Genomic DNA, 15,595 nt, shown 5'->3' with positions numbered 1-15,595 from the left:
ACAAGATAATTAGTGTGCGGACCATTTTCATTTATATAGTGCTATGTGAACACAAATTAATTAGCATAAATCAGTTAAATGACGAAAAATTAGGTGTCTATTTACTTGTGACCACTCAGTGTACACCAAGTGTTTATTTTCATTTTAATTTATAAAGGGGAACATTCCATGATCTCCAAAATTTTCAAATTCTTTACAGTTAAATACATTTAATGAACGTGTTGAATATATAGAGTGTAGATAACCATCTTTGAAATGCGATGACCCTATAATTGTGCAGGCCACACATTGTCAAATTCACACTCCTTCTGGATATTCTGGATTTATCTTTGAAATGTGTCACTTGTATTAATGTATTCTTTAGTGTCATCAGTCGTATAAACGTTTAGAAATAATACAAAGTACTGTCTTGCATATGTTTCCCAATGGGATGGACACGTTAAGTGTTTAACAAATGCTCCCAGGGAGACTTGACTTTGTTTGTTTGTTTTGAATTTCGCGCAGAGCTACACGAGGGTTATCTGCGCTAGCCGTCCCTAATTAGCAGTGTAAGATAAGAAGGGAAGGCAGCTAGACATCACCACTCACCGCCAACTCTTGGGCTACTCTTTTACCAACGAAAATAGTGGGATTGACCGTCACAATATAAAGGTCGAGCATATTTGGTGGGACGGGGATTTGAACCTACGACCCTCAAGCGCCCTAACCACCTGGCCATGCCGGGCCTTGAATTTGTTCAAATAATTATGTGATGTTTGATTTCTTCGGCCTTATATCGATTCTTTTTTGATAAAAATCTCTATTTCCACGTTTAGAGAGAAGTATGATCTTTATTTAGGTTTGTACGCACGTAGAAAAGTTTCGTTTGTTTTTCTTGTCTTTTGAATGAATAAAATATTTTTGTTTTATCAAAAAAATTGTGTTCAATCTCTTTCCGCAAGATCAGGTTAGAATTGAATTTAACTTCATATACCTTTTTTGCTAAACTTCTTGTTAGATCAGTTATCATTCTTATCTGTAAGTTATCAGTTTACCTGAGAATATCACATAGTATCCAACAGTTTGTGCATAACTTTTCAAGTACCCGAGGTCACTGGTTGAGGAATTTGTCACCAATCCGAACTCAACAAAGAGAAAAAACACAGTGAAATGCTCATAAAACTTGTTGGTTGTTTATAGAACCTGATAACCATGCCATCACAAAGATACGAGTGTCAAATATCCAATAAAATAACAATTACAGAGGCTTACTTGAACACCAGAGATATTTTCATTGCTGAAATTAAACTGATGTTGAATGACAGAATAGTATGATCTTCAAAGAGTGTTGAGTCGTCTTAAGTACTAATTGTAAAAAAGGAGGCAAATCCAAGGTGAGTGAATGCTGTGACATGTGACAACCTTTCCTTTGCCATGAATCAATGAAAGTCTGGATACGTTGAAGGGTATCTATTGGCCTTCATTATCCTAGATCAAGAATTCTTCCACTGACAAGTTGCAATAGATGATGAAAGTAGACCTAAGACAGCTTTCAGAATTAAAAAGGGCTATATGAATTCTGTATAATGATATTTAGTCTATGTAATTCACGTGCCACTTTCGAGAGGCTGATGGAGCTTACAGTTAGACGACTGCAATGGAAGAAATGTCTCACCTACGTGGATGACTTTTTAGTTTGTGATCATGTTTCATACTGTCACTGTGATCCTGGGAACTGCATTTCAGCATGTCAAAGATGTAGTCTTTGAACTGAAATAAGGAAAGTATTTGTGTTAATCTGCTAGATAATGGAGTTCTACGTTGCAAAATGTGTTGATATAGAGTGTTATATGATCCTGTAAAGATCAAAGTGGTGAAGGGCTAACCCAACTCTGAGATCAAATGAGAACTTCGCAGTTTTTAGGGTCAAATTGTCTTATTTGTGTTTTGTAACAAATTATAAAAAAAAATCCTATCACTTATCTGCATAACTAAGGTTGATGTTCCATTTGGGTGAATGAGTGGTGAGCCTAAGAAAGTAAGTCAGTTACTAGCATGCCATGAATAAAGCACTAGTGTTGGCTTATCCGATTTAATATCGCCCATTTGTCTTGGATATTGACATTAATGATATGGAATTGAAGTGGTTTCGTCACCTTTCCAGGATATCAAGAAGTGTTCAGTCGTGTGTGAGTAGTATGTTACCAGATTATGAATTCTGATACTGCACAAAAAAAAAGAAGAAAAAGACACTGCTTTCAAACGAAATATCTACCAACTATTATTAAAACAATTATTTGTATGCTAGGAAGCTTACTATTTAAGTGGACCTAATTTCATTTGAAGTGGTTAATGAGTTTAAAAACTCTGAAAGATAAGGTTACATTCTGGATAAAAATAAGCTACAACTTCGCACGGGTCAGTAGTATGGAAATGGTGATGGGTAAGTCATTAACTATTTGTTGTATCCCCGATCCTGGACACCTTGCATTGGTCAAAGCCATTGTAGTACCATTTATGACAAACATATACAATTCTATTTCTCTGTCGACACCATAACTAAAAGACCTAGGCATAGTTTGAGGGGTACGTGCTACGCAGCAAAATTGAACCTAATAATCATAAATTGGTGAAACTAGTGCTGATGCACATAATATCTTTGACATGTTAATTCAATCCATCACTGAAGTGATTCACGCAAATCAAAAGCCTATTTCAAAAGCCATTTTTTCCCAGATTTATGTCAAATGTTGGACATGGTGAAAATATGCACCACATCAGCCTGACAGTAGGGCTGAATGGGTGATACAGACTGTTAAGCATGTGCTTGCAACTTTTGTAAACCTTCTTTAATCTGATTAGGACGTGAACCAGTCATATGGCGTGATGGTATATTGTGGAATTGAAAATATTCAAATGATCGTTCTCATAATCTTCTGAAGTTTGGCCAAGAAGTAAATTTGATGTATAGCTTTCTGTCCAGTGCAGAAGTACTACAGTGAATATGTGGAATGTCAGTTTCTGCAATAGATTATGCATGTAAAGTTGTGCATCAATACTTGAATGTGCTATATGTCAAAAGAGTTATTACAACAAAGTTCTGGTGGAATGTAAGTTTGAGCATAGTGACTGTGTATGCAAATGGCACATGGCAGCAGTATATAAGCAAGTCGGTTCTCGATGAACTGATCTGTATTTTGTGTATCAACACCTGAAGATGAATTATGAGCTGCAGTGGTCACATGACATGTAAAAGTGCAATGAACTTATTGACAAGTTAAATCTCTATGTCAATTGTGAACTCTGTCTTAGATGCTAATTTTATGGCTTTATGTTTATGACAGAATGACTCCATTGACAGATTTCTCTTGAGTGCATCATCAATAGTGCACACTATGATTTAAATAATAATAATCCAATGATCATCATATTTTTTCCCAGAGTAATTTTGCCATTTCTTAAAAGAATTATGAATATTTCACAATTTTACGATCGTAAAAAAGAAACATCGGATAAAATAATCCCTATAGTGGATAATAATAGTTCAAGGATTGTGATGGGAAGCCTACAATGTTCTTGGAGTGTTTCAATGGCAAACATAAATGCAAATTAGAATGAATTAAATATTCATTTTCTATCTTTTTTTCCAAATTCCATAAAAAGACTTTCTAAAAACAATGTCTAATTAGTTTTTGCTCCACTTAGTCATTATGAAAATTTTCTTTCCATTTCATTTCTATTCTTATTATATTACAGTTTTCATAAAAGTGTTTTATTTATGAAAGAAGTCTCAGTTTATTTTTGCTTCATTTACTCACAATGATAAATTTAATGCCAGTCTCTAGATGTAATTTTAAAATAAAAAGTGATTTAATCATGTACATTTGTTTTATTTAAGTTGTCCTTTCAACATGGCATTCGTACTCCATCAGTGATACATGATGGAAGGAGTGGCTTCATTATAGCCGTCCGTACAAAATAAATACTTTCATATAGGACTTTGGAGATATGAGGTGCGGTTACATCTTATGGGTGCTGTGTACCACGGGTGGCACACGACGTCCAACAGAAAACATGCAAATGTACCACCGGTAGCGCACAATGTCATGAACGTGTTAAGCTGCTGGCTGTCAAAGGTGCCCTCGTATGCATTACGTAGTCTGCAATGAGAGAATGATTGGCCTTCTTTCTCTTCGCCTAAATCGGTTCAACCTCTTATTGAATAAAGTTTTGATCATTGTTGTCTTGAGTTTCTATAGACACTATCTTCAGGGTTTTCTCGTAAAGACGCTGAAACTCTTCATTTGATCTTAGCTTCTCGGGGCGAATGTAAAGTTTTCCAATGCTCTTGGTTGCTTGTTCAGCAGTCAAAGATGAGCTTTGTAGCTGTTTGGAGTTGTTTTCCAAAGAAAAGCTATCTCGTTCATGGCAACAACTTTGAACATCTCAAGGAAATACTTGATTTTGCGAAGTATACCTATCGATTTTTGGCGACAATCTGAAGTGACTGTGATATCATTCGACAGATGCCTCAAGGTTTTCTTAAGTTCATGATTTTCTTGATTAGGACATCTGCAGCAGCACCTCTTATGGTCCTTCTCGCTCTCGAAAAATGTTTTAACTTCAAAATACCTCGAGTGCTATCAGGAACCTCCAACATTTAATTTTGCACATCTTGAAAGAGCAAAACTCTTTTTGGGGTCACGCCAGCAAGAGCATACACGTCTCCACAGCATCTTCTACCATAGAAGAAGTTAAATTTGTATCTTTAAAAACCAATTCGTTGCAGTGAGAAAAGCAATGAATGTACAGGGCATGCTTACACACTTGTTCTTTTAATAAAACTGCTAACCTCTTCATTGCTGATGCGCCATCAAAAGCCATACCATCCATCTTATCAATGTATCTTTTACGTATTTCAATAAGGTTTCAGATGCCAACCCTTCTTCGCAGGGCGTTATACTAACAAATTCTTCAAAACCTTATATGCATCATTGCAATAACGAAAAGAGAACGATAACTGATAGGTTTGGACACATTACTTGATTAGTCACAGATTATGGTATAAAATCCACTTGCACTGACATCACTAATCAAGCTTTTTCTTGCACTCAGAACTAATTTCTCTTCTTGCTCAGTAAGAATATCATAAGATGTATATTGATTTTCTTTTAAAAGAAGATCCAATCCTGGGTTAGTGATTGCCTTGTCTTTATTGAATTGAAAAACGTTTGAATCTTTATTTGAATGTCAGCGTATCTCAATGCTTTGCTGAAGAAGCGTTTTCAAAGTGTTCAGGTGGACTACAAGACCTTGTCTTATTTGATGCTGTTGTTCTTTTACATGATCATCGAATTAGCTTTCTATTGCTACCTGCTTTATACTCTATTCGTTATTCGCACGTTTATGGCTCTCACTTTCCATGTGGTGATCAATACGTTCTTTTCCTTTTTCCGGTTGCGAAAGCCAGTTGAATTTTTATGAAAGATGAATGGTGATGTGTCATGCGGTTATTTGTATTCGGTACAGACTTCACAAAAAGCTGCTCGCTTGTCACGGTGATACCACAACCACTCATAATTTTGGATCCATACCAGCTGGAAGTACCTTCTTACATTTTCACTGCGTCTTTTCTCCTCTACATTGTATTCAGTTGTAGATTTTATCCATGGACTGGCAGTGAAAGATGCACATGAATCTCTGACTTCTGAATCCTCTAAGAAATCTAATTGGAGAACACCAGTTTCAACTTCAGTGGCAATTTTTGCATCTCTGTAACCGTGACTTCTCCTCTCTTCTGATTAATTTTGAAAAATTTGGTTAGACACCTGTCCTGCCGAATATGAACAGGCCTCATACAGAAAGTATGTTGATGACACGTATTTACTCTTTCGTGGCCGTAATCACATCAAACAATTCTTGGATTATTTAAACTTGAAACAGCTTAACATTAATTGTACTTGTGAAACTGAAAAAAAATGGTAAATTGCCTTTTCTTGAAGTCTAAATTAGCAGATTAGATAATCACTTTGCAACATCTGTTTATGGTAAGCAAACATATTCAGGATTATACACTCGATTTGACAGTTTTATTCCGAACTACTTTAAAGGTAACCTTATACTAAGTCTTCTAAATAGAGCATATGACATCTGTTCTGACTACCTCTCTCTTTATTCCGAAATAATCAACCTACAGAATGTTTAATAAATAACGGCTATCCCTTACATTTTATTCAAGCTCTTACACGAAAGCTCCTTTTTCACAAAATTGAACCCCAGAAAAACCACACACTGTAGACAAATACCCATTAAGACTGATTGTTCCTTTTTTAGGTAAACAAAGTTTTATAGTGAAGTCACAAATTTGAAGAATAATGAAAACTTTTATCCACAAGAAAAACTACATATGATATTTAGATCACCTTTTAAGATTCAAAACCTGTTCAGGTCTAAAGACCTAATGCCTACCCCTATGCGTTCCAGGATCGTGTATAAATACACACGTGATGGCTGTAATGCCACTTACATTGGAAAAACTATATTCCAATTACGCCTGCCAACATACGGGAGTATCATTCCAGTATAAAACTATCACAACTTCCAGACTCCGCAATTCACACACATATTGAACATAGCAGCCACCACATCTTGATTAATAATTTCAAAATCATCTTATCTGGATCATCCAATACTGAACTTTTATTTAAAGAAAGTTTAGCTATTATGAATGAACTCCCTGCTTTAAACAATAACACAGCCTCGCTACAATTAAGCCTGTTTTAATAACTTGTATAATTTTGTCACAGTTGATGCACTTTACTATTCTTTTCGATTTGTTGTTTGCCGTTGTTTTTATTTGACTTCATTCTTTTATTCTGTATTTAGATTAATCTTTACATAATGTTTGAACACTATAAATAGTTGGTATCTAATAATTTACCTTGTTAAATAAAGCTTGCTGAAAATGGTATATGTACATTTCGAAACGTTCGAGAATTAAATGTTTGTTACCGTACACACGTGTAAAATTTTCATTGTTGCTGTCGGTGTACTGTTTATCATTACACTATGTCAGTATCTAAATTTCCTAAGGCCAAGAGTAAGTCTACACCAACCGCATAAAAAAGTAGAAATAATAAAGCAAATCATATTTCTGAAAATGTCATCATGCTGCCCCGTAGCTCCGGCTCCTTTGTATACACATGTTTCCATGCATGAAAGAGTCAGGGAAATGTCAATAAATCATACAAATGAAACACACACACACACACATATATATATATACATCAAAAAATTTAGGCTCGGTCTTCCACATACACTCATGAGCGCAGAAGACAGAGAGCTCTCGTTAATGAAAATGCAATACTAAATACACAAAGTAAGTTGCAATAACTTAAATATATACAGAATATACACTTATCCCAAAGATCATCTGAGACACCAATCCTACTCACCTAAGTTTTGCCTGCAGATTCTCTACATCCTCTATTTTCTTGCTCTTAGACACTTTTGATGCCTTTAGATCATCATGTGTTTTACTGAGGACTTTCTCAGTGTCAATAAGCGTGATATGCAGGCGAAACATTTTATCCTCGTGGCATATCAGAGGGTTACTTTCACCTCAGCCAATCTTCCTCCTTGTTGTACAGGACAAATGTTTCGACCCAGTCAGTGGCCATTTCCTGACATTGCTTTTTCAGCAGTGGAATCAGCTCGAGTGTTAGGTGATGCATCACCTTGGATAGTTTAGCTGAGATTTCTACATTCACTGTTCTCTGGGCTGGGGCTCAACATCTCTTTACGCCTGGATCCTCTCTCACAATGATTGCTTAGGTCCTGCTTAGGTGGCCAGTGATCAACATCCTGATTTTACTGATTAACTAACAGAATTAGTTAGACAATTAATTATACAGAATGGAGAAAATATACTACAATCCATTAAGTATTTCAAATTTAAATTCAAATGACATATTACCACGAACTGTTTGTAGGGAATAAGGACTCCTCAGTAAGGATAACAGAAGGGAACTGTTATAGATGTGGAAACCTGTCCCTTCAGCTGAGACTTTGAGGAATTAAAGGATGAGTCATCGAACTCAACCAGACCAAAGGAACAAAAAAAGAGTTAACCAGATACTGGGAAACATGAATTAGCTGGACTTATGGAGCAAAATTCAGCTGAGAATATACTATCTGCTCCAAATAAGGTAAGTTCATTATTTAAAGGAACGAGTCAATGGGCTTACTTATGGAGCAAAGTTCAGCTGAGAATATACTATCTACTCCAAATAAGGTAAGTTCATCATTTAAAGGAACGAGTCAATGGGCTTACTAATGTGAAGCCTTGCAGTATGATGATAAACGATAGTTCTACAGCTACAGTAATTCGACCTTATTTGGTAATGAAAAGTGATAAATTTGATCCAGAGATGAATAAAGAGGGAGTGATGTAAATAACAAGTAGACATAAAGTTCCAAAAAATGGAATACTATAAATTACTTTTACTTTTGGAAGTTTCTTTATGCCTCAAGATTTGTAAGTAGTTGATATTGAGTGAGAATGCATATTAGGAACTGACTTCATGCAGAGACATTGATGAAAGGTTAAAATAATTTCAAACAGCTTCAGAAAATCCCTGTGAACTACATGACAATCACTATAACAGGGGCCGAACTTTCCGTGACAGCAAAAAAAAGTAGTAATTGTGCCATCAAAAAGTGAATTTCTTATACCATGACTCTTTGAAAAAGAAATTTGCATATAGTGATTGAGTCATAATAGAACCAAACACTTGAGCATGGCCTGATGAACTAATAGTAGGTAGAACTATAGTGGACATGAAGAATAAAAATGTCATTATTATGGCAACGAACACAAGAAACCATAAAATTCAAGTCAGACAAGACAGCCTATACTGCAGGAAATGGATTGTGGCTTTTTGTTGTGTTCTCATTTGGATTATGTATTGCTCCTGCTACATTTCAATAAATAATGGAGTGTGATCTGAATTACCCTGAAACATCATACTGTTACGACAGCAGAAGCCACGTGACGCTAGTAACACGTCATGAACTTCTAGAAGGATCCTGTCCCTTCCTGAATGCTCGAGCGTTTAATAGATTTTGGTATTCTTTTATATATAAGACGGTCAAGACGTGACGGCAACAATGTAATGTGTAATTGAACTGCGGACAGAGAGAGAATATTGTTGAGTCGAGCACGTGAAACGTTCGTTGTGAATTATAGCGTTTGTTATAGCGCGACTGTGGAAATTAAGTGTATTGCAAAGTTGTATTTAGAAAGAGTAAACCAGTTTTATTTAAGAAAGGACTTGTATCGGTAAAGTTTCTTCGGAAATAATTTTTTACGGAAAATTAACTAACGACCGGAGGCGTAACAATACTATCAACTTGGATGACATAATTTCATATGGTAATAACTTTGATAATGCTTGTGAATAGCTAAGAAACATTCTGAACTGGTGTGGAAAGAGAAACTTATGCTGAATTCCAAGAAGAGTGAATTATTCCATCAACAGGCGAGTTTCTAGGGTCACATTGTCAACAAAGAAGGAGTGTCTACAGATCTAATGGAGATTGACTCTGTCCCAAATTGGCCAACAACAATTATAGTACCTCCATGAGGTAAGAAGATTTCTTGGACTGTTCTTATATTATTGTCAGTTTGCAAGATTATTCTCTGACAAAATTCATCCTCTACACCAATTATTTGAAAAGTCAAGTAAGTTTTGTTGAACTGCTAACTGTAAATAAATATTTAACGAACCGATGAAGGAACTGACCACATCTCCTGTACTCCTGTATTAGCATACTTAACTCCGGAAGATCCACTCAATGTGAACACAGATGACGGTAATTTTGCAATGGGAACGGTTTTGTCAAAAAGTACAACATGAAGAAAAACATGCGATTTCCTACAATATCAAGAGAGAGTGAATGTCGCAGAAAGGAAGTATTGCACAACTTGAAAAAAGCTACTAAGTGTTCCTCAAACACTAAGTTCATAACTACCTATTCAGGCAGATGTTTGCACAACGACTGATTGATCGCACTTAAACATTTTCTTAACAAAAAAGCTACCTATATCCCCTTATAGACAAAGCCAGAAAACACAACAAAGCTTTATATCACATGTCTCACATATTTCGTATGCGATTTTTGTGTTCTGTTATTTTCATGAGCTCAATTTTTGATTATATATACATTCTTTATATCGTATACTTTTAATTGCTAAGCCTGATGAAGCGCACAATCTTGAAACAAAACATGTTTTCGCTATAGACGTGTTCTGCGCACGAACTTAATTTAATACGAAACAAAAAATAAAATAACCTACATTGATCATTCTTACAACATTAGTTCAACGGTTGAAATGGCTGGTGTAGGTAGGCTGTTTCGGCAGGGTGCTAATTATCTGAAGAGCAAAGAATTTCGTCAATATCTATGCAGGTTAAGCATTTTATTGATTTAATTAAAGTAAATTCCATAAGTGGCATTACATGTAAGTGTACTAATAAAGTGTAACTCGCATATAAAGTGATTTCGCTTTTAATGTTTTATGTAAATTGTTGGCTTACTTCCCATTGTAGTATTACACTCTACAGCCGTACTACTACAACTACTAGCGATTTCAACATATCGTTGGTAATGGTGGTAGGATCGCTAAGATTGAGAATTATTTAAACTATACTTAGAAAGATATCCATTAATGTACCTTTAAAAGTTGGGACAAAATATTATTAAATTTTCCATTTAGAGAACAAATGTCGTCATAGTATATGTTGAATATTAGTTATTTGAACTTTTAGGTTTTTTTTGTCGTTTGGAAAACAACTGCAGTTTTTAAAATTTCTAGTCCAATATACTGTTTTATAGTATTTAAAAAGGGATTAGAATAATAACATAATTACCATATGAATAAGTTATCAAATATATAGTATTGTGTTTATAATATGATGTTTTATAAACGGGAGGCCAGTAGATTAAACGTGTATTATGTATTTAATACTGAATGCTTACAATTAAAGCAAGTTAAGTATTTTTAGCTACTTTTCAGTGTGTGTGCTTTAATTTTAAGAAGCATCCAAAATCCTTACAGTATTTGAACAAATGGGTGTTGAATCATCAGAATTTTGGAAAGAACAATTATAAAAGTTTGGACAGAGATACTAATTTTTGGCTTATTTATGTGTAGTATATGTTCTTGCTTTATTATATTTATTATTATTTGAGAGAATTACTCAGCATTTTTATAAACAACAAATTTGTATGTGCTAAGAAAATTAGTTTTATTTAGATACTTAATTCATGTATTAACTTTTTATTGCTCTTCAATTCAGTAATTGTTGATTTCAGTGTAGGTAAAGAATTTCATAGTAAAAGAAAGTTCTTAACTTTATAGAATAGGCAAAAGTTAATTTTCCTGATAATAAAATTTATGATTATTTAGTGAAGCAAATTGGATTATGTGATATTGTTGTTTTTCTGATTCATTATTTATTGGTTTTCTCTTCTATATTGGAACCATTATATTTCCTAAACCTGTTTCATTACTGCTGTTTCCCGATTCTTTTCCAAACAGTACGGTAAGTTACAACTTAATAATTTTTTAAACTTGGTTGATGATTCAAGGACTTGCTGTTTGTTCTAAGTATGCTAGTTAGGATAAAATGAAAAGAGTGGCCCTAACCCCATACTGATAACCTTTGTTTTTTCTCATGGTGATTTTTTCTTTTTTGAAATTTTTTACTCGAGTTATATGCACATTTATATTAAAAAAATTACTTATGTTATTAATGTATATGTGAAGCCACTACAGATTTTTCTAGTTTTGTTTGAGTTGTATAGTTAATTTGTTGGTTTGTGTGTGTAGGTATTCTTAAGTATGTAGGAATATAATTAGTTTACACTACAGTAATAATAATGGGTGAAATAGTAAACATAAGCTTATTCCTAACTGTGATGGGTCTAGTGATCACCTTGTTGAACTACTATCTATTTTGTGGGAGTGGCCATATATGTGTCATTTGGTTACTTTATGCATATATATCCTCTATAATATTCAAATTTCTTATAAACTACAACTTGAAAAAAACAACTAACACCCTCTGCAGACTGTTTGACAGGAGTCATTTGTGGGACTCAATGTTGAGACCTTTGCTCTTTTTTTATTTACATCAATGACATAGAGAAATTAACAATTAATTGCTTAAATTTGCTGATGATAGTAAGATCTTGGGTTTTGCTGAACATGAGAAAGATGCTGCTGCTTTGAAAAATTACTTAGATCACTGATGAATTAGAAGAATAACTGGAAGATGGCTTTTAATTATAATAAATGTATAGTAATGCGTGTGGGATCATAATTTGAACTATAATTTTGATGGGAATTAACAGTGTTATGGAAGAAAAATCAGTGTTTCCCAAACTTTTGTCATTCACACTTGGTTTCTTGCAACTTCCTCCTACTTTTAAAATGCAGTATATGTTTTATAGTAATTACTTATGTCCTCCTGGGGGGCACGACCAACACTTTGGGAAATTCTGTCTTAAGTCATGCATGCAGTGTGTTGTTATTATTAGTAGGGAATATAGTATTGTGGGTTGTATTTACAGAAGTACTGAGTATAAGTCTGAAGAGGTTATAAGTTCATTGTATATGTTATTGGTAGGGCTTAGTCTTGAGTTTTTTACCTTAAGAATTGTTGGAAAGGGTAAGGAATTGATGGTATTAATGCATCATCTTTTTTCTTCATATTATAATGATGAAAAATGTAGGACATGAGGATGGATACAAATATGAATTAGACAGTCTTAAATTTCTAACAATGTAGTTGACCTTTAGAATGGGTTGCATTCAGTTATGTTGGACACAATAAATTTGAGGGAGTTTTAGGAAGCCTAGATAAATATTCAAGTGATCTCTCTGTTGTCCCTTAAATGCTATGTTATTTTAGTAGCCCTCTCCTGGACCCTTTCTAATAAGTTTGTATCATTTGTTAAATTAAAGATATTGAAACTATATACAGTATTCCAACTGAAGACTTAATTGGTGAGTTTTTAAGATGGATAATTTCTCTTTTATGTCCCTAGTAAGCTTTTAGGTGTGATTTTTCTTCTCACTTTTCTTTCTTTTAGGAACATGCCTATCTTAAATTAAGGGTAATTTATTTTTTAAAATTTCAAAAATCTGACCCGCATCACTTTTTTACTCATTTTCCAAATTCACCAGTGATAAGTCTAGTCTCATATCTTCAGAATTGTCTGTCTGAAAATTAAGAACAAAAATTTTATATCTTTTTTTAACTCAATGTGTAGCAAAATATTAAATCTAAATAAATGTGAGCAATCATCTACAAATGTTCCTCTACTTCAACTCGTACAACCATAAATCTAAAATTACATCATCTCTGATTGGTTTTCTGACCATTCAGTATAGAAAACCATCTTGCATCACAAGAAGAAATCTTTACATCAATGCTTAACTTCCATATAATCACAATCGATGCATCTAAAATTAAAGTCCTTTGTAATTATTGTGTCATTATTCTTATTAGTGACAAACCTAATTTCATTTTATAATTTCTCATTGATATCATTTGTCTGATGTAGTATATAATGATTTCCAATTAAGAAATTTTTATCTTTTAAACTTAAGATAATCTTCTGACATCCAGGTACCATTTGGTCCGTCACGGCTGTACTTCCAAACCTGCTCTTGAAAAAAAGTAAAAATGTAAACAACCTCAATTTTTCAGGAAATAGTTGATAATTTTTTTAAACTCATGTAAAGTGCTGGTCTCCACTACTATGAAAGGCAACTCATTCCATAAGTCAGTACCGCTTTTTAGAAAATTAAAATTATCTATAGCTTAAATTACAATCTAATCTGCTTAATGATACAATGCTTAACTCTACCAACACTTGTAAGCTTTGATTGGAGTCCAAACAATATCCATTCTAAATAAGTTCATATCTAAGCTAAGAAAAAAAAGAGCTCGTATCGAAGCTGATAAAGAATGAGGTCGTATCGAAGCTGATAAAGAATGAGGTCGTATCGAAGCTGATAAAGAATGAGGTCGTATCGAAGCTGATAAAGAATGAGGTCGTATCGAAGCTGATAAAGAATGAGGTCGTATCGAAGCTGATAAAGAATGAGGTCGTATCGAAGTTGATAAAGAATGAGCTCGTATCGAAGCTGATAAAGAATGAGCTCGTATCGAAGCTGATAAAGAATGAGCTCGTATCGAAGCTGATAAAGAACGAGCTCGTATCGAGGCCGAGAAGGAACGAGTTCGTATCGAGCCTGAGAAAGAACGAGAATCCATTTGATTTACTATACTGTTAGTAACTGCTTTACATTTTCTACTTGTGCTTATAATTCAAAGTGTAAAGCCAGATTTGTTCTCGAATATTTATTTACTAATACTTCTCTCACTGAAATAATTGATCTGGCTACTAATCTGGGGTTACCAAAATCATATTGTCAGAAGTATCCCTAATAACAATCTTTAAAAATGAAATTTATTAACAGACAGTTTTGTTATAGGTTCTGATCTAGGCTCTAACCTGGCTAATTTATTCTTCTGCTTCCATGAAAAGCATTAGTTGTCTTAGTTACTCATCTGGATTTAAACCTTTTTATTATGCCATAGATATATTTATTTAAAAATCAAAATCAAGTTAATTATTTTCCTTGAAAATCTTAATAACAACTTGCATCATACAATTTATTACCATAGATATTACAAATTATTTTGTTTTGTTGTTTTGATAAGAAAACCTGTAGTGGATTGTTTGCTTATTTTTCAAGTTTTGTTCATGAATTCTGAAAGTGTAACATTTCCACAACCTGATGTCGTTTTGAAAATAAAATCTGATTTTGGAGTCTTTTTTTTTTCCTTCCTTCAAATATGAAATTTTTAAACTGCCATAGCACTAATTGTTTATACATATACCTGTTCTTTGTGTTCAAAAGGGCATCTTCATCCAGGAGTTTCTGGAAGATAAGTGTTCTTATTCAGTGTGTTAAAAAACTTACTCTGGAAGATACTGTTGTAGAATTATGTTGTTTTTAGTATTGATAAAGATATGTTGTGATTAGAAATTGCTGGGCATTAATATATATATGCAAGTATTGGTGTTTTTAACAAAAATACCTTTGAAATAGTCTGTGCAAATTCTGAAAATGAATATCTGTGAGAAAAAAAAATAATTTTTTTTGGAATAAAGACATTATACCCTGTTATTTGTAAGGGTAGCAAATAAGTGGTTTGTATTTTGTCTCATACAAGGGTCATAATGTTTTATTCACTGATGGAAATTGTATCCATTGATGTCATTAAGTATTCTAATCTGTGTACTATGCAAATCAGTTTCCACACAATTTAACAGTTTCACATTTATTTAGGAGGAAGGAGAAACCTTTGTTAACTATTATGTGTACTGTAATTGACCTTTTAGTAAAGAATAATAAATATAAATGTTTTAAGTTTGCACACAGGATAAAAGGGATATATAGTTGTCAAATTCGATGACGAGGAACCCACTTTGAGACTAATAATGGCTGGAGACGGCTTAAATGGGTAATGAAGAA

The 15,595-nt window shown here is 33.7% G+C and overlaps 1 protein-coding gene across 1 annotated transcript in view; it reads left to right on the top strand.

Annotated features, from left to right (window-relative positions):
- The first annotated feature begins 10,333 nt into the window (after positions 1–10,333).
- Positions 10,334–15,595, top strand: part of LOC106464699 (mitochondrial pyruvate carrier 1-like) — a 32,529-nt gene continuing 27,267 nt past the window's right edge. Inside the window, exons 1-2 of the mRNA XM_013924854.2 lie at positions 10,334–10,449; positions 11,582–11,585. Coding sequence (XP_013780308.1) covers positions 10,373–10,449; positions 11,582–11,585 — 81 coding nt within the window. The 5' untranslated portion in view covers positions 10,334–10,372. The remainder of the gene's footprint in view (positions 10,450–11,581; positions 11,586–15,595) is intronic.

The sequence above is a fragment of the Limulus polyphemus genome, unplaced genomic scaffold (genome assembly GCF_000517525.1).
Source record: "Limulus polyphemus unplaced genomic scaffold, Limulus_polyphemus-2.1.2 Scaffold1722, whole genome shotgun sequence".
Taxonomy (NCBI): Eukaryota; Metazoa; Arthropoda; class Merostomata; order Xiphosura; family Limulidae; genus Limulus; species Limulus polyphemus.
Note: the sequence above shows the minus strand (reverse complement) of the source record. Positions and strands in the feature narration are given on the sequence as shown.